Genomic DNA, 18,828 nt, shown 5'->3' with positions numbered 1-18,828 from the left:
TGAGTGGTGAATGGACAGACAGACAGACAGACAGATGGAGGGGTTTGTGTGTGAGGCTGTAGTTAAGCAGGTCTCAGCTGTGCTGCTCTGATTTAATCCCATGCAGGAAAGTGAAATGGAGATGAGCTCTCTTATCATCAGCATCTGATCTCCATACAGAGCGCCGCGATTAATCTCCTTTTTTCTCTTTCTCTCTTTCCACCAATTCCTTAAAGATCTACCTTTATTCTTTTAAAGTATTTCTTTATTGCCTTTAATACATATGTGCTATAACAACACCACATCCTCAGAGAGCTATGAGGACCACCAGTGCACTCTAAAATGGGGCGTGTGTGTGTGCACGTGTGTGTTTCTTTCTTACAGATATAACTGTGCTAACATCCGCCCACTGCATGTGTACATTTACTTCACTGTAGATCCGAGCAGTCCGGCACCGATTCGCTAAAGGTCTTAGCACCTGCAGATCTCTGTCGATCTGAGCCTGATGCTTCGCTCCATCAGGCCCCGCCCACTCCTTCCTGACCGCCTTAAAGAGTTTCAACACGAAACTCGGCATGGGCATGCTAAGACCGGTTAGCAAATCCCGCCTACTTCCCCACCCAGTTTCCAGCCAGCCAATGAGATGGCGTTGAACTGACCGATCCCAAGCCTGAGTTTTATTTTTTGCCTGTCCAGGGTTACTTTGGTCAAGGTTTCACTGATTTATAGATGGATTTTACATATAGATCTCTACTTTTTTTTTTTTTTTATCTGCTGGTTATTTTGTCATATGATCAAGTTGGATTTTATAACAAACCAGGTGTACAAGGTTAAAGCATCAGATGCTAAACGTAGCATATTAACGCGTACCAAAGAGTTTAATGTGCTAAAATTTATTCCATTTTACTTAGTGTTTTCTCATACCTCAAAGTTCCTGATCATGAGAAGCTTATCTTTACGCTATGCTTATTTTATCTATTCAAAACTCTTCTTTTTTTAAAATACAAAGTAAATAACTAAATAAACAATTAACTTGTGCAGTGCAGCAAATGGGGAGACTTGCAACAAGTGTGTTATGGATAAAGCACATTTGTAATCACTTGATCTTATTAAAAAATGTCTTGAACTTGTATTGATTAAGACATCTCTACCGATCAGTTGAGATATGCTAAAAATAAATAAAAAAAATCACTAGATGTTGCTGTTGGTGTTTTAAAATAGTATGCTTTTTAAGTTGCTTCATAATATACCCTGAAAAATAAAAAGTTAGCATTTTATGTGATTTTTTTCCTTATTTTATTTGGTATTTGTAACTGTATTAATACTTTAAAGATGACGTCACATTTCAACCATTTGTAAGAAGACTTTATTAGATATTATTGCCCAAACAGGAAAAAATGCTATTTATTGGTCAGAATGTTAAAGGGTTATCACCATAAAGTGTGTTCAGTTCTAGAGAATGAATCAAAAGGTTTTTTTTTTTTTTTTTTTTCCTGTGGTCAAAATAGCAACAGTAACCAAACGAGGGGCGTGGCTTAAGATCGGTCAATTCTCATCTCATTCGGATGCACTGGACTTCGGCTCGGCATCGACCCTCCCCCTCCAAACCACCACTGCCGAACCTTAACAAAACCATAGTGTGTATGTGTGTATGCATATGTGCGTGCGCGAGCGTGTATGCCTGTGTGATTTGATTTCTTGTCCCGTTCTTCTCGCCGATAGAGAGCGCTGTTGAGGCGAGCGAGCCGTCGGACCTGCTGGATAGACAGAGGTGCCTGGTGGCGCTGGCCTCTCTGCGACATGCTAAATGGTTCCAGGTTGGCGCTCTCTTTCTCTTATTGTTATTGTAGCCTTATGAGCTTCACTTAAAAAAATAATAACAAGATAGCATATATCTATATAACGTAACAACATAAAGTGCTGTTATTATCGTAAGGCTACAAAAGCAATTGTTACACACTTTTTTTTTGCCTTGTTTGTTTATTTTGTGTAACCTGCTTGTTTGTCATAAAAAAAAAATTGTCAAGTGCTTTTACCTGGACTCCTCCTCCCCCCTCACCCGAACCCATAACATGCTAGACCTCTGATCACACAGAGATCCATGTTCCCACACACACACACTCACACAGACTAACCGAGAGCAGGGTTAGACTGAAGTTACGATTTGTGTTGCGAGTGCCGTTAGCGTCGTTAGCTCACGCCGATACACCTGTATTTCCTCAGGCGAGAGTAAACGGCTTAAAATCAGGAGTGATAGTTTTACGGATTCTGAGGGACATGTGCAACCGAGTGCCGGCCTGGGAACCTCTCAAAGGATGGGTGAGTGAGTGGACTGTCTCTAACCACCGCTTTTATTAGATTTTTATATCTCACATCTTTTATTTTATTGTACATTTTCAGTAGATAAAAGGTTAAGCATTCATTGTTTAATAATCACATTTTTGGCTGGCGTAAATAGATATTTGTTTTTATTGACTCACTTTTACGCACTTGTTGCGCTCCAAAACATATTTATTTTATAAACAGTATACACTGCCTGGCCAAAAGATTGCTGCAGTGATTAATATGTTTCAGCTGTAATATTTCTTTCAACTCTACCTGATGCAGTGAGGAGCTTCTCATTTCTTAAAAAACTATGTGAGAAGACGTATCTCATGCGTATGGAGAAGATATTACTGTCCTTCAGTTGGCCCAAATGGTTACTGACGGGAAGGTCAGGGGTTCTACGTACATCCAGCAATGCCAAGCGGTCTATGTTGAGATCTCGGGCAAAGCTCTTTAAACCTGAGATGTTTATCTGCAAGGCTAATGTTCACTTTTTTAATGATGGTTTTTCGTCAGCGATCTCTCGCATTGCTGAATAGCAGGATCTAAGGTACAGTGTGTGTGTGTGTGAGATCTAATGATGAATGGTTTTGGTGGCTGTCAAGTGTTTTAAGCCATAAACATGACAACAGACTGAAACTTGCCAGTTGGCCCCCGAGGTGGTTAGGGTTAAATGGAGATACGGTTTAATTATTTATCTATTTTCATTACAACGTTCTAGATTGATCAGTTAACGTTAGACATTTCGATAGCCATCAGAAGTAGTCATGAAGTAAAGACTGAAGATTACTGTGCCAAACCCTGTTCTCTCACTTTAGAGATAACAAACCCAACTGCAGCTAAAAATCTAACACATCAGAGTAACTGATGATCTGAATAAGATGTTTGATCAGGGTTGGATGTGAACCAGGGCTGGATGATTTGGATTTGATTTTGAAAAAAATTTATTGAGATTATTTCGATATAGCTTCCAAACTGAGATATGTGAAACATATTCTGAACAATATTTTATTTTGAGAAATCTTGTATTTTGAAAAATGACTGGATTATTTTCTCGGTTACGTTTTGTGCGCCATTGCGAGAGCTGCTGCAAAGCTTTCTCTCAGAAAAGCACATTCCAGTGACGAGAAATGGGTCGCATCACTGTCTTACTGGTGTTCTGGAGAAGAGTAGCCCCCCAGGCCCCCGGTTAAAATTTTCAAACGTCCGCGGTGATAAAAAGGTTGAGGACCACTGCTGTAAAGGACATGTGACAAATAATTAAACCTTAATCTTAAATGATTGTCCTGTGTTAAGCAAAGACAACAACTAGGAAGATTTAGCGCAAAATACTGGGTCTGGGTTGATGACTCTTTAACATCAACTTTTGTAAGCATAGTTGATGAAATCATGAAGAGGGGTAAGAAGAAAAGCGCTTGAAGTGATGCACCCGTCATGCATCTGTATAAGCCTCTGAAGGCAGTGTTGGGATCTGGGGTTGCTTTAGTTGCTCAGGTCTAGGCTCAGCAACGTTATGTGGAAATAAAATGAGGTCAGACCTTAACCCCAGTCTTTAGGACTTCCTGGAGAAAACTTTTCTGAGCAGGTCGACTCTCTTGATAGCAAAAAATGAATGCAACTCTGCACAGACATGTTGTGATGTTGAATAAGGTTGATGAAAAAAGACCACAGTGAACGTACTCCGCTGACGATCCAAGGAAATATTACTGTGCAGAATTTATTGGCCAGGCGATCTATAAATATTATATATGTAAACAGTTATAACTCAACATGTTGGCTAAACATCTCTAGTAAATAATCATCCTAGCCCTGACCATCCTCACCTTTTTTTTTCTTTTCTGTCATTAGCCGCTGGAGCTGCTGTGTGAGAAGGCCATCGCGACGTGTAACCGGCCGCTGGGAGCGGGAGAGGCTCTGCGCAGGGTCATGGAGTGTCTCGCCTCCGGGATCCTGCTCCCAGGTAAACACCGCTCCCTCCGCTGTACAGGGATTACACAAAGACACAAAAACAGCACAGGGGTAACGAACAACAGCGAGATTATTTTTGTTCTTCAGATTGTGCTCCTTTACAGTTCCTTCATTTTATTATCCTGTAATAACCTTATCATTGCTCTGTTAACGCGTAAACAAACCACCCAATAAAACCAGTCTACGTAGAGGCGACACTAATTTATGGCTTTACATCATCCTCGTCATGGAACAAGAAGCATCTCTGAGAACAAAATCATCTAAAAAAAAAAATAATAAAAAAAGATAAAACGTTGATATGGCTTGGTGTTGCAGAGGTTAACCAGAGCTGGTTTCCTTTGTCCCCAGTTCAACCAGTTCATGCACACTCCTTTCATGCTGTCATGTGGTTATAACTAATTATTAGTGAAAGATGCACATGTTAATATTTAATCCACTCTACATCAGCCTTACTTGAGTTAGTTTTGCTGAGCAGGGAGTGATATGATGCGTGATTTCCTGTACATGGCCACGGCGAGGGTCATAGAGGTCATGTGACGAAGATTAATATACAGTACAAGATAACGTAGGTTTATTACACACAGGGTAAAAGTCTGTCTGACTAATGAAACAAGGTTGTGATATTGTTGTAATAAGTAATAATAGGATTAATAATAGGATCAAAGCTATGCAGTTATCAAATTAACCAATCATGTAGCAGCAGCACTGACCTAGTGCAAAAAATCACACTGATGCAGCTCAAGATCTCCGGTTTATGCTCAGTTTCCTTTGGGTTTAACCGTGTTATGGTCGCTGGTACCAGATGATTCGGTGTGAAGGTTTTAGAACTTGCTGATCTCCTGGAGTTTTCAACAATGTGATCTCTAGAGTTCATACACAAGGGGTGAAAAACAACAGTTCTGTCGGCCAGTTTGGTTTTAAAGCTGTCATGAAGTGTATAATAACTTTATATAATCACTCTTTTATAATATAATCACTCTTTACACCCGCTGGAAGCAGAAAGATGTTTCCGCGTGTTTACCGATATGGTTTAAAGCCGTCGTTATACAATTCCTGACATTCAAAGGTCTTAAAAAGCACATGTACATTCACAATTGTTCAAACCCTGTGTGAGTCTCTGGTCCGACTTACAGGAACAACCGCACAGCTCTGACAGCCAGTGTGACCTAGCGGTGTACGTCAGCATGCTAACACGATAACGTCCAACATTTTCCTTCATTCATTATTAGCGCTGTTTGTTTGACCTCCATGTAAGAAGAGTGTTCCTCGTCCTCAGGTGGACCGGGGCTGCATGACCCATGTGAAAAGGAGCCGAGGGACACGCTGGCGGCCATGACGGACGAGCAAGCCGAGGCCATCACGTACAGCGCGCAGGTGACCTCACACTCGCCTCACAACCGGTATCTGATGGCGTGAGAGCCGATTCAACCTCAAGTCTTTCCCTGATCATAAATTATAAATCTGAGGCAAGGACAGGACGCAGAACAGTGGAGATCCTTCACCCTGGCTCAGATTACTGAGCTGTGTGTGTGTGTGTGTGTGTGTGTGTGTGTGTGTGTGTGTGTGTGAACTGTGAGATTAGCTAGAGAATAGGGTAAAGCGAAAGAATGAGTCTTACAGGCTTATCTTATCTACTGTCTTCACATTACTGCCATCTGACACACAGGCACACATAGTGGCTTTATCTGCACTGTTCAACACACACACACACACACACACACAAACCTCTAGCTGCAGCTTCTTCAAGGCCAGATTTCTAATGTACGTGGGAAAATGGTTCTGCTAAAACCACTTTTGTGTGTGTATGTGTTTGTGTGTGCTTGCATGCACACTCATGCCATGATTAAAAGAGGTCTTTTGACTGAAGGCAGGTGAAAACGATACAGAATGCTAAACTGCATTGCAGGACATTTTCATAGACTTTGACTTTCTCCCCCTCCTGCTCCTCCTCTTCCTCAGCTCACTGTGTAAATGTGACCACGGCGCATCTCTACATCACAAACATCTCAGATAAAAAAATAAATAAAAATAAAATAATTTGGGATTAGTGCTACTGATGTGGGTTTTAGGTATCTGTCTGATACTGTGCTCTGTCACATGTTTGGGTGCAATTAGGTTGTTGCTATAGGGTGTTGCTACTAATTGGTTGTTTTCTATTGTTTAGGGTGTTACTAGTTGATTGTTTTGTAGTGTCCAGGGTGTTGCTAGGGTGCTACTAATTGGTTGCTAGGTAGTGTCGAGGGGGTGTTGCTAGGTAGTTGCTAGGTAGTGTCTAGGGTGTTGCCAATTCTAGGGTGTCTGGTTGCTATGTCATATTTAAGTTGTTGCTGGGTAGTGCCTAGGGTGTTGCCAAGTGGTTGCTACCATGATTCTTAGTAGTGCCTAGGATATTGAGGCGGGTTGCTAGGCTGTTAAAAGCTGGTTGCGATGTAATAGTAAGTGGCTGTTAGGCTGGTGCTGATGGCTGCGATGTGCTCCATGTGTCTGCTTTTTGTTTCATAGACTGCTGTTACGGTATTTCAGTTGTTGCTAGATGTTTGCTAGATCGTTGCTAGCGTGTAGCTAAATGTTTTCTCTATGATGCTGCCGGGTGATTGCCAGGTTGTCCCAAGTAATTACTGGAGCCTGGGTAGGTGATGGATGTGGTTTCTTGGGTGGTTAGTTGTTTGCCATGCGGTCTCAGAGATTGCTAGCGTGTTAAAAGGTAGTTGCTATGTGGTAAGTGTGATTGGTAGTTTGTTGAGGGGTTGCTCGACAGGGTGTTGATCAATGGGTTCTAGGATGCGGTGAGGATTATTGACTTTCTTGCTAGTATCATTGCTGTCACGTTCACAGAGGTGCTGGGCTGGGCGGAGCCATAAGCTTTCAGTTGTTCTGAGTATATCTGGGTTAGCCGCACTGCTACACTGAAACTGTAGTGCTGATGTTTCCCGGGAAACACGAGCGCCCCGTTTCCCTGTGGGATCTGCAGCTCTGCCAGGCTGCACAGTTTTGTGGAAAGAATGAGGAGGAGAGTGATAAAGCACGTTCTTGTAATTCATGTGAGGCTCTACGTGTGCTGCAGCGTCGAGGGGGTCATGCTGCACCTGAATGAGCCCTTAATGACCACTAACAAACCTACGGAATCATCAGCCTGGTTTTGTAGACACGAGGCATGAGATTTTAAAGCACGCTTGAAAGTTTTGTCACAGCCTTGTGTGAAAATCTCTAAATCTGTACTGTGTGTGTGCGTGTGTGCGTGTGCGTGTGTGTGACAGGGCGATCTTTCTCTCTCCTCGTTATTCTAACACAGAAACTCGCACCGCCAGCAAACACTCCACAGCTCACACTAACGCAGAAAACGCTCAGTCAGCTTTTCCCCTCCCGCATTCCTGGCGCTACAAAATGCTAATTTGGGTTTTCAGAAAGCATGCAGCTTGTTTCTTACACTTGCTAACTCGTTAGTTAATGTCACAGCGGCCAGGTTTAATAAGCAGCGTGCCCTTTCAGAGCTCGTTACGGTGACGTGGTGAAGTGCGTCTGAGCAGTAGTTCAGGAATTTCTTTAGTCACAACAGGATAATTACTGTGTTTTGTCCCCTTCTGTAATTTCTTTAATCGTTATAATTACAGTAATCGATGGTAAAAATAGCTACCTGCAGACGTGAGGAGAGATGGATGTGTGTAAGGGTCTGTGTGTGTGTGGGAGAGAGAAAGTGAGAATTGGGTTCATGTTCACAGGCGCTGATCTGAAAGATTCGAAAGCACAAAGCGTACTGTCTGTCTGGCGATTGAGGCTTTAGCTTTGTGTGTGTGTGTGTGTGTGTACTGATGATGGCGTCCCTCCTCACTGCTCGGTTTGTTAATTAATTTATGAACTCTTGAGGCATGCAGCTTGATTGCTCTTCACTTACATTGATTTACTCCTTCAGTCGTCTAGCTACCAGGAGCATTATCTTCACTGCTACTGAGGTACTAAGAAGCCACGCCCCCTTTATGAGTAACGGACACAGTACAAAGGCTACGCCGCCTTTATTAAGTGATGCAATGTCCATGCTTTTTTTATGAATTGGATACAAAGGCCACACCTACTTTGGCTGACGGATACAAAGACCATAGAGCCACGCCTCCTTCAATGCTAATGCTAAGCGTAAAGGCCACACCTCCTTTAGTGATGACATTCCTAGAGTGACACCTCCTTTAGCGCTAAATAAAATGCTGTACTTTCTTCCGCAGTCTTAAAGTGTGTGTGTGTGTGTGTGTGTGAGTGTCCTGCACATTTTAGCCGTGCTGCAACGCAGCTTCAGAGGAGTGGAAGATGAATGCATTAATGCGTGAAGTGTCAGGGTTCTTTCTCTCGAACGTTGTTCTGCCATTTATCATCTCTGAAAGGATCTGAGCCCCTGCCTGTTCTCTTAATGCGGCTCTCTGGCAAAAATCCATCAGTGCTGCGTTTCAGCTTTTCCCCCCTGAAACTCCAGATGAACACACTGCTGTTGCTAAGCAGTCCGAGTGACCTCGGGGTCACGGCTCAGCTCTAAGAGTTTCATTAACGTTAAGAGTAACGCAGCGGCGGTGTGTAACAGGAAAAGTGTGTGGCTGTTATTACACTTCGTGTAGCGCAGCATCGCTCTGGGACTGACCTGTCAATTTACTGTGAATTGCACACAAGACCAGCTTTATAACCCTGTGTGTGTGTTGCAGCACGCTCTCCGGCTGATGGCTTTCGGTCAGATCTACAAGGTCTTGGAGATGGATCCACTTCCCTCCAACAAACCCTCATCAAAATACCCCTGGTCAGATAAAGAAGGTGTGTGAGCATGCGTGTGTGCGCGTGTCTTTCTCTTTTTCCCCTGTTTTTTTTTAAACATCTCTCTCTGTGCCTGTGATTTCTGTCTCTGTCGACATCCCACTAAAGTATTGATTCTTTCATTATAAATAAACCCACATGGTGAAGCTGTGTGTAACGCTGGTGATGTTAATCAGGTTTGGGGTTGAAGAGGCCTTACGATGACGGGCTGATGGACGACAAAGACCTCATCAAGAAAATGAAACGCAACCTAAGAAAAGGTGACACACACACACACACACACACACACACACACACACACACACACACACACACAGGATTTTAAAAATAGTACATGCCGCATATCTCCCAGAGTATTATTATCTTTGTCTAGCTGTTTTCCACTCGTCTCCTCTCTCTCTCTTTGTGGTTTATTAGTTTGTTTGAGGAAGAAAACAAACTACTTTTTTTTTTTTTTTTATCATTTTGCCTGTGTGTTTCTGTTTGTTTATAGTGTGCTACTCTTTTCCATGCTGTTCTCTCGCCCTTCCTGAGCTCCTAATCTCCGATGTTTCTTACAGAGGACACACACGGCGAGTCGATGCCATTGATTAGTAATTTTTCAGGGAGCCGTACACCGTCCCTAACTGCTTCAGCCAGTCAGCTTACAGGGAAGCAGAGTTTAGCCATTAGGCACATAGCACATCACGTCAGATACACACACAGTGACTGAGTGTCGGCCGAAATCAAACACAGAGAGAGAGAGAGAGAGAGAGCAACACATCACTCTTCATCATCATCATCATTTGAAGTATTATGATGCTACATTTAAAGGGCTTCTCAGCAATCATAAGAAACAATCTCTTTTTTTTTTATCCTGTTTCCTTTTCTCTCTTTGTCTCTCTCTCTCTCTCTCTCTCTCTTTTCATCTTTCAGTTTTAGACAGTAAAGCAATAGACTCCAACCAGCCCATGAACGCGCTCATGCGGCTGAATCAGATCCGTCCGGGCCTGCAGTACAAGCTCCTGTCCCAGTCCGGCCCGGTTCACGCTCCCGTCTTCACCATGTCCGTGGATGTGGACGGAACCGTCTACGAAGCCTCGGGCTCTTCCAAGAAAACGGCCAAGCTGCATGTAGCCGTCAAGGTAACGTTCTCACTATGTATACAGTTGAGTGCAAAAGTTTATCCACCCTTACAAAACAGGGCTCTCAGTTTAGGTTTCACAGTTAACAAAGATGATCAAATACAGGGTGTTTATTCTGCTTTTTTTTTTAGTATTTAGGCATTACTGCTGTAATGTATTGTTACAATAAGAAAAAAATCCTCTACACTCACCTTCCTGCCAGAGCTCTATTAACTTTTACAGATCTCCGCTGGATCTCCGTGCAGATCAATAAAGATAACCGCTTAAGTTCTTTTCGTTTAAACTGAACCCTGTCTGTGTTGCCATAGAAACGAAACAAAGCGGATAAGTCACGTAACAGTAACACACTACTGACCGCAGGGATATAGCAGAGTCTACCAATAAACTGCAGCTGTGACCGTGCAGTACGTACACACACACACACACACACACACACACACACACACACACACACACACACACACACTTTCCATGAGCATGGTAATGCTGGGGTCAGAATCTGTGCTGTTCCAGGCTGATTGTAAATAAAGCGACTTTGGAGAAGCGAGCTGGCTAATCCTCTTTCCTCCACAGCAAAGCCATAAAAGGAACCAGTATGGGTATGCACACGCACACACACAAACAACACACACGTGTATACACACACACATACACGTACGTGATTCAGCTGGAAAAGGAAATTGAGAATTGAATCACGGAACGGAATAATACTTTTTGACTTAATCCCATTCAGCCTGGGAAAAGTGTGCTTTTTAAAAGTGTTGAAAAAAAACACTTAAAAATCACACAGGTTTAAAACGACCTTAACCCTGATCCCTGAAATCATCATCATCACAAACTCATATTTACTTTATACTGAAAATGTATTTTTTTTATTCAGCTTTTAAACTGTGTGCTGCTGCTGTAGTAAAGTTAAAGAACGACACATCACACTTTTTATTCATTTTATTTGCTTTATCTTTAGTGACCTTCACACTGAGTCAGTGTGTTGGATGATACTATAGAAACTATTTGATGTTGCTTGCAAGTGGTTCAACAGAAAAGCGTTCACCCCATCATCTCGAGCTCAGAGCGTAAGGATGCCACATCCGTCTGTGGTTTTGGGTCCAAGGGAGTAAAACTGTGGACAGGAGAGGCATTCTAGACTCAGACACACTCAGTATGTCCACATGCACAGGTAATTGGAGTTATGGTTAGACCTGCCCTTGTCTCAGTTATACAGTACGAGCATTTTTTTGTACAGATGAGCTGCACTCTATCCATCTCTTTATGGTGGTAAGTGAAGGCAGACGACACCGCCGTATTGTTGGCGACTCCTTCTGCTCTGTGCATTTTGTTCAACGTCTGGGTCAAAGACTGGAACGGGAACTGTGGAGCATGTGCAGAGCACCTAGGCTGATTGCTGTGTCTCACTGAGGCATACATGCAGGAGTAGCTCGAGTCTGGGCGTGATTGTTTGACTTTAGGAAGTTTAATTCAGTACGATTTCAGTCAGACTAACACTACTGACTACCCTGGAGGTTGTCCCACACTCTGTGTTGGGAGTAGTGCAAAAAAGAAAAGGTGATGTAAAACAGGAAAGAACTGCTGGTCTGGCAGACTGCCCCAAGTTACAACTTTGTCTCACAGCACGAGACAGACAAAAACAGGAATTGTTCTTATTGATTTTTTTTTTTATATCAATTTTTCTTCCTGCTTTTCCAGTAAAAGTGATTCCAGTTACTTTTCACTTCCCTGCAGTCCATTTCTGTGCACTCCTTACAGATGGAGTCGTTTAGTGTACACCTTTTAGCTATTTATATAAAACCTTATTTGCCCTAACGATTATTCTGTGCAAGACGAGTTTGATTTGTACTTTTAAACTCAAGCTTTTTGTTTTATATATTTATGATTAGAGCAGAAAAGCATGTTGTAGTGCATTCATCTTTAATGCAAAACTTAACAGAGATCTTGCTATTGATTTTAAGAATGAAATAAATCATACGCTGCTTTGCCAGAGATTTAATGACTGAGAGCTCCTCTTCATAAGCCTCTGCCCAGTTTGTGGTACTGTTTTTAATGCTAATGTGATAGATTTATTGATTGAGTTTGTTTTTAAGTAAATCTCGAGCAGAACGTTTTATATCTTTTCTAAGGTTGTTGCAGTACAGTGTTAGGTTGACACATAAATGTTAAATCGCATTTTTCTACGATGGTAGACATTCGTGTGCCGATGTAAATATTACTGCTGCTATTGACTCAAATGAGTCAGACTATAATGTGTACACATATTGGGTTTAGATCAGTGTGTGTGTGTGTGGAATTGCTATTACTTTCACCATTTAACCATGGCTCTGGTTTTCAACGTTGATTTATTATTTTTTTATAACTATGCAACTTCGCCAAGCGTTTAAGTCATCTACATTCATGATTTTTTAATACATTTATTAATTTATTTTCCCCCTGACCACAATTACTGCAAAAGTTGACAGTTCAGCTCTCTCCTCCCAGGTTTTGATAGTGGGTTAATACATTCTTTGGGAAAAAAAAAATTATTCCCCAGAAATAAACATTTGGATTCGATAGGTCACATGCAGGACATGTAGGAACAGGAAACAGTCAGGAGGAAATCGTAAAATACTGCCTGCCTCATTGTTTACAGATAATGTGTGTGTACTTGTGTAAAGACTGAATGTGTATGTGAGTTTGCAGTTATGTGAAAGTGTACTACAATGTCATGTAGAGAAGGATGAGGAGGATGATGATGGGGTTTTGTGCGTGCGTGCGTGTGTGTGTGTGTGTGCGTGCGTGTGTGTGTGATTGGCAGGTGCTGCAGGCGATGGGTTACCCAACAGGCTTTGACACAGACCTGGACTCCATGAGCGCAGACGAGAAGTCTGACAACGAGGGCAAGAGCGAGACGTCGACACACTTGAGCAATAACACATCACACTCCACAGACAGCTCCAACACACTGGAGGTATACACATGCAAACACACACAAACAGATGCTTCCTGTTTCTAACCATAATCCCACAGTGTATTTTATAGGGTTTTCATTTTGGTGACGGTGTACACTAGTGGTGCACACCAACCCGACATGGGCCTCCACTCAGGTTCACTGATTTGTAAAGCTGCTTTCTATTTTTAATGAATTTGTTTGGAAAATAAGAGTAAAGCAGAATATACTAATATACAGAGAGAGAGGGAGAGAAAGAGCGGCTAGTGAGAGGTGCTCAGTCGTTCCTCATTCAGGTGAAAACACACTTCGCAAATCGCACTCGGGTCAATGAACATTCCCCTCTGGTGAACCCTAATGAGAAGCGATCCAACTCTGAATCAGCTCACCTGCAGGAAGTGAATCAAACACACCGTGAGCTGCTGTAAGTACGGAGCTGTAGCAGTGCAAAAATGACAGAAGTTCTGGAGATTCTGATCAACAGACAAAACAAAAAGAAAAAATAAACATCGACATGATACACAAATGGTTATCACCATCTCTGTGTCCATCAGTTTTTCGTGTTATTCTTTTTATTTTTTGTATTCAATAAGAAACACTTTCGAAAGCAAAAACAATTGAATTGGAGCAAAGACAAAAGGAAGTGAAAGACAAAAACAAAGAAATGAGGTTGTACTTGTGATATTTTTGGCATTTCTATCCATCAAGCTTTATTCAGTGAAGAGAAACACAGACTTTATAAACACAGTAGTAGGTGTGAAAACACACTTAATCTCACTTATGTCCTGACAGTATGCCTGAGCTGCTCTGCTGATTTTACTGAGCTGTAAGGAAAAACATTAATACTGTATGCTTTTTTGTCATAATTAGGTACTGTATTATTACAGTATTATTTGGAATTGTCATTTTGCTAACTTGTAGAAATCTACATTGAAATCTGCACTGACTCCAAAGCATCTTGTTCCTGATCTGTTATTTATAGTCATGGTTCTGTATAGGAGAAGCTATAAAAAAAAAAGCTGTGTGTGTAGGTGCGAACTCAGGGTCCTATTCTGACGGCGAGCGGTAAGAACCCAGTGATGGAGCTGAACGAGAAACGGCGAGGCCTCAAATACGAGCTGATCTCCGAGAGCGGCGGCAGCCACGACAAACGCTTCGTCATGGAGGTGAGGCGCATCACGCCCCTGTCTCCGAGAGCTCGGTGTGTTTTCTATTTGTGAAGGATCCAATCAAAGGCCTGTTTTTATTTATTTCTCTCTCTCGTATCAGGTGGAAGTCGACGGACAGAAGTTCCGAGGGGCGGGGCCTAATAAGAAAGTAGCTAAAGCTAGCGCCGCCCTCGCCGCTCTGGAGAAACTGTTCTCGGGACCCAACGCTGCCGGAAACAAGAAGAAAAAAATCCTCCCTCAGGTCAGTAATCATCATCATCGATAATCAATAATCACCACTCTGATCCTCTGGAGGCTGAACCAGACTTGGCTCAGCTCTCTTGAGTAACCTGATCATCCTGAAAGGGTCTCTACATCCATCATCGCTACTCTGACCTTAAAACGTCCAACTCCACTTCCTGTAAACGTGTACAAACCCTGACCGGTTTATTAAAGCAAAGCAGAACAGGAAGTGATGAAGGAGTTTAAAAGTAAACTAGAGTTTAAATTAATGCTGCTCCAATCCGAAGTGCAGTGCTTCATTTTAAAGAAACGTTTTATCCTTAAAGCATATTATTATTATTATTATTATTATTGTTATTATGAACTCAAAAGTTTTATGCATTTGTGATGTTGAAGATTTAAATCAATGTGATATTAATTGTATAAATTTTTCCAACACTTACATTTTTTTTTTTAAGAATGTCGAACTTAACTGAATACCTTCCTGATTCAGTGTGTGTTTATACAGTATATATATGTGTGTGTGTGTGTGTGTGTGTGTGTGTGTGTGTGTGTGTAGAATAAAGGAGCAATTGCTGCTGCCGCCGCCGCCGCCTCTGCTGTCGCGGCTCAGGCTGCTCGAGGAAGAGGAAGAGCTGCACTTGCACGAGGAGCCTTCGTCAGTGCCGCCGCTCCAGGCTACGTCACACCAGGTGGGAGTGTAACAGAGCAGAGTCACTGTTACCGCCTTATGATTATTTCCCTAAAACAGCGCTGTATTCACTTTAACACCTTAATTTTTTGCAGTACATAATTTCAGTTCTCACTTATAACCTGTGTTGACATACCGTCAGAGCTGCTGTTATAGAGAATTATTATTTTTTTTATTGTCTAACAGTGTGTGTAAAATGCTCTCCCCGCAGGTTTCGGAAGCCCGTACGGCTACAGCGCTGCAGCTGCTGCTCCAGCATACGGTACGTCCCCCAGCCCGTACCTTTTCCTCTGCCCTTTCCCATCCCCTGTGCGAGTCTAGGGTCTAAATCTGCCCTTTTCCCCCCACTTATTGACTCTGCTCTCAATTGGGCCTTGAGCGTGTTAAAGCCAGCCGTCTGTCTCAGTTAGAATCTACGCTGGCAGATCCCCTGGCCAACGGGAGGACAGGCTCATAACCTTTTGGTTCTTCCTGTGGTTGGAGCAAGCCTTGCTTCGCTTCGGCTGGGTGTGTCGGTGCTGCTCGTCTGAGTCTGCCTGCTTTCCCCGGTCCCCATGTCCTCATGTCCTTGAGTCTGGACACGTGTCTCTTTTTGCAGTGTCAGAATGGCTCCTGTTGTCTACAGCACTGAGATACCGCATTCATTCAAAGCAACCCTGACTGCAGAGACACACACACACACACACACACACACACAGGCTATAAATACTGTATATCCATTCACCTGCCAACATATTGTAGGGTTATATAAATATATACACACATCTGTGCATTGTGTATATAGTTGTTTAACAGTATTAGTTTTAATCATGTGTTGTAGATTATTTTAAAGTAGATTAATAAATTTACCACGTAACTGTTCATAACATCACTTTTACCCAATGTTTTGATCTCACTTATTGAGCAGGTTAAACTTCAGACAGAGAAATAAGTATTGTCAAATGTACATTTAGTTCTGTACAGATGGAAATCTGGCTAAATCTGGTTTTGGCTCCTCTAATGTACTAAACGTAGTGTTTTAGTCTTTATTCAACACCCCTTGAAGTGAGTTTGGAGTAAACATGTTGTCTGTGTTCTCGATGCTCTAATGAAACATGGCGAGTGCAGGTCATGTCCGTGTTCAGACGTCCCGCCGATCGTGCTGTACTGTATATTTTATAGATTAGTTTATTGAGAGAGTGATCCTGCTGCGTCTGTGCTGGGAATGAGATCTGCGTGCTCTCGCTGCCAAACACAGACAGCTGCTGATCTCACTGTGATGGAGCGGCAAAAGACTGGCATGTTTCTCTTTTACCAGACACACACACACACACACACACACACACGTGCGTGCGTCGAATAGCTGGGACTTCAGGGTAAAATGCTCAGCTATATAGGGAAGCTTGTAAAGAGAAGCGGAAACACATGCATAATTGTTTGCACAGTAACTATACACACGCGCACACACACACACACGCACACACACATGCTCCTTAGAAAGCTGAGAAGCTCTGTGTAAACACCTACAGATAGAGACATTCTAATGTACCCAGACGTGTATGTAAGTTAAGTTTAGCATATGTTAATTTTAATACAGAAATGCTATAAAAGCATCAGTAGGATTCCTTGGTTTTTTAAAAATTTGCCATCAGTAAAGAATTTAAATGTAAAAGTCTTAAATTCCTCACTGTTTGATTGCGCCTCTTTCTTTTCAGCTTCGTTTCAAGTCAGGTCAGTTCAGTTTAGTTTTATTCATATTTTAACAGTGGTCATTGTGGCTAAGCAGCTCTAAAGAATCGTAAAAAATATGAAAATTAATTGAAAGTGTGAGAAAATATGTTGACCTTTTTTTATTTTTGTTGTAATGGATTTCCTTTTGTCACATAATACAATTTTAACATGAACAGTGATTTCAGTTGATGTTCATTGAACCACAAGTTTATTTCCTGTCCTCATCACTTCTCCAGTTGTTTCTATTTCTAAAAGAAACCGTTTTTTTTTTTATTGTTATTATTATTAGAGCTAATTAGAAAGTTTTTGATTCTTCTAAATAGATTGAGACACAGAGCCTGGGTCTTGTAAGCTGTTCTACAGTGTGTTTTATTTACAAGATGGTCGGATTTAAGTTGTTAGTAAAAACATATGAATTAGAGAGCAAAGTCGTTAAACATTAGAATTTTTCTTTTCTTTTTCTTTTTATTTGATTGGACGACACAAATTAGCCAGAAGGATTTGTTTAATCACTCCGGATTTTATCGCGATGATGAGAATAACGGTGTTTAAACACACTGGGTGATCCTGAGGTGAGGACTGTTAATCTGAGTTAGAAATCGGATCGAGTGTCCCTTTCAGCGCTGTGTTCCTCTAATAGAGATAAAGGTCAAAAGAGGCATAAAGATGCAAAAAAAATACATTATTTATTTGTAGATGTCTCTCTTCAGCCTTGAAACTACATTACAGAAGCGTATCGCTTTGTTTTATTACTTTAATATGATATTATTTTGTAGTGTTTTGCACAGTCGGGCTTTATGCAGATTTGAGAGAAAGCTTTAGGTTTGGAGAAATAAACAGTTTAAACTGAATCATGAGATTATCTGTTAGGGCGCTCACACTCAGGGTTGGTGGTGGTGATGTTTGTTATAAATTTCGTCACATAATACTTTCCTCAGATCATCACTGGTATCTTTATCCATCTGATTTGGTTTATAAAACACTTCACATAAACACTTAAAGTTCAGATGAAGTTTATATTTTACACATCTATTTATACGCCGTGTGTATCCTCAGGTCAGTTGTACTAATTCTTAGAAAGTAACACAATGCTTCCTGTACCAGAGCCGTTAAGTCATGCGACACCATGACTCAAAAAAAAACTAGTGCTGTGTCTCAAATCGCATCCTCACACACTGTTCTGTACCGCTGTTACAGGTTTATAAACCTCTCATGTCACCATTAAACCTGCAGAAAGCTTCATTTACGTTCTGGATTTTCAGGATTAGTGAACGTCAGAGTCTTTTGTGACAACGAACGCGATGACGACAAAGTTTTAAAGAAAAGCTCATGACGTCGTGTTGAGTAACCTGAGGCTGTAACGCTGAGCCGACGCTCACTGCTGGGAGTTTATAGAATACACTCGTCCTCCTGGCAGTGTGTTAGACAAACACTAACGTTATTCATATTGTACATCACAGACTTTGTCTAGAGAGATGATTTGTGGTTTAAGACAGTATAGTGCATACGCACACACACACACACACACACACATGACTATTCAGGCTGCATGTTATGTAATATAGTTCACTGAGAAAACCATGAGGTAAAGATTGAGGCTCACACACACACACACACACACACACACACACTTGCTCTGCGACGTGTGTCTCTCCTGGCCACAGCTGCTTTGAATGAATGGTATGTGTGGGGCGGAAAGAAGCAGAGAAAGCCCTGATGGCTGTTTGGGGTCACTGCGGTCCTGCTCTCTGCCTGCCACATAACGAGCGCTCCTCTGGGTGAAGGAAAGCCCGGTATGGTGCTGTAGGAGACCAGCGTTCTCTCTCTCTCTCTCTCACTCTTCCTCTCTCTCTCTCTCTCTCTCTCTTTTGTCTCTCTGGTCTCGGAGATCTGTGTGCATGTTCCTCTCACTCA

At 42.0% G+C, this 18,828-nt stretch overlaps 1 protein-coding gene across 5 annotated transcripts in view; it reads left to right on the top strand.

Annotated features, from left to right (window-relative positions):
• Positions 1 to 18,828, top strand: part of strbp (spermatid perinuclear RNA binding protein) — an 84,391-nt gene that overhangs the window by 57,670 nt on the left and 7,893 nt on the right. For all 5 annotated transcript variants that reach the window (XM_053516122.1, XM_053516124.1, XM_053516119.1 and 2 more), the window contains 12 exons: positions 1,702 to 1,796; positions 2,203 to 2,298; positions 4,153 to 4,264; positions 5,549 to 5,646; positions 8,955 to 9,060; positions 9,237 to 9,320; positions 9,976 to 10,184; positions 12,991 to 13,143; positions 14,154 to 14,288; positions 14,392 to 14,532; positions 15,073 to 15,205; positions 15,416 to 15,466. In XM_053516122.1, the coding sequence (XP_053372097.1) occupies positions 1,702 to 1,796; positions 2,203 to 2,298; positions 4,153 to 4,264; positions 5,549 to 5,646; positions 8,955 to 9,060; positions 9,237 to 9,320; positions 9,976 to 10,184; positions 12,991 to 13,143; positions 14,154 to 14,288; positions 14,392 to 14,532; positions 15,073 to 15,205; positions 15,416 to 15,466 (1,413 nt within the window). The remainder of the gene's footprint in view (positions 1 to 1,701; positions 1,797 to 2,202; positions 2,299 to 4,152; positions 4,265 to 5,548; positions 5,647 to 8,954; positions 9,061 to 9,236; positions 9,321 to 9,975; positions 10,185 to 12,990; positions 13,144 to 14,153; positions 14,289 to 14,391; positions 14,533 to 15,072; positions 15,206 to 15,415; positions 15,467 to 18,828) is intronic.

Source organism: Clarias gariepinus, chromosome 17 (genome assembly GCF_024256425.1).
Source record: "Clarias gariepinus isolate MV-2021 ecotype Netherlands chromosome 17, CGAR_prim_01v2, whole genome shotgun sequence".
NCBI classification, from domain to species: domain Eukaryota; kingdom Metazoa; phylum Chordata; class Actinopteri; order Siluriformes; family Clariidae; genus Clarias; species Clarias gariepinus.
The sequence above is the reverse complement of the archived record's forward strand: the minus strand, read 5'-3'. Positions and strand labels throughout refer to the sequence as shown.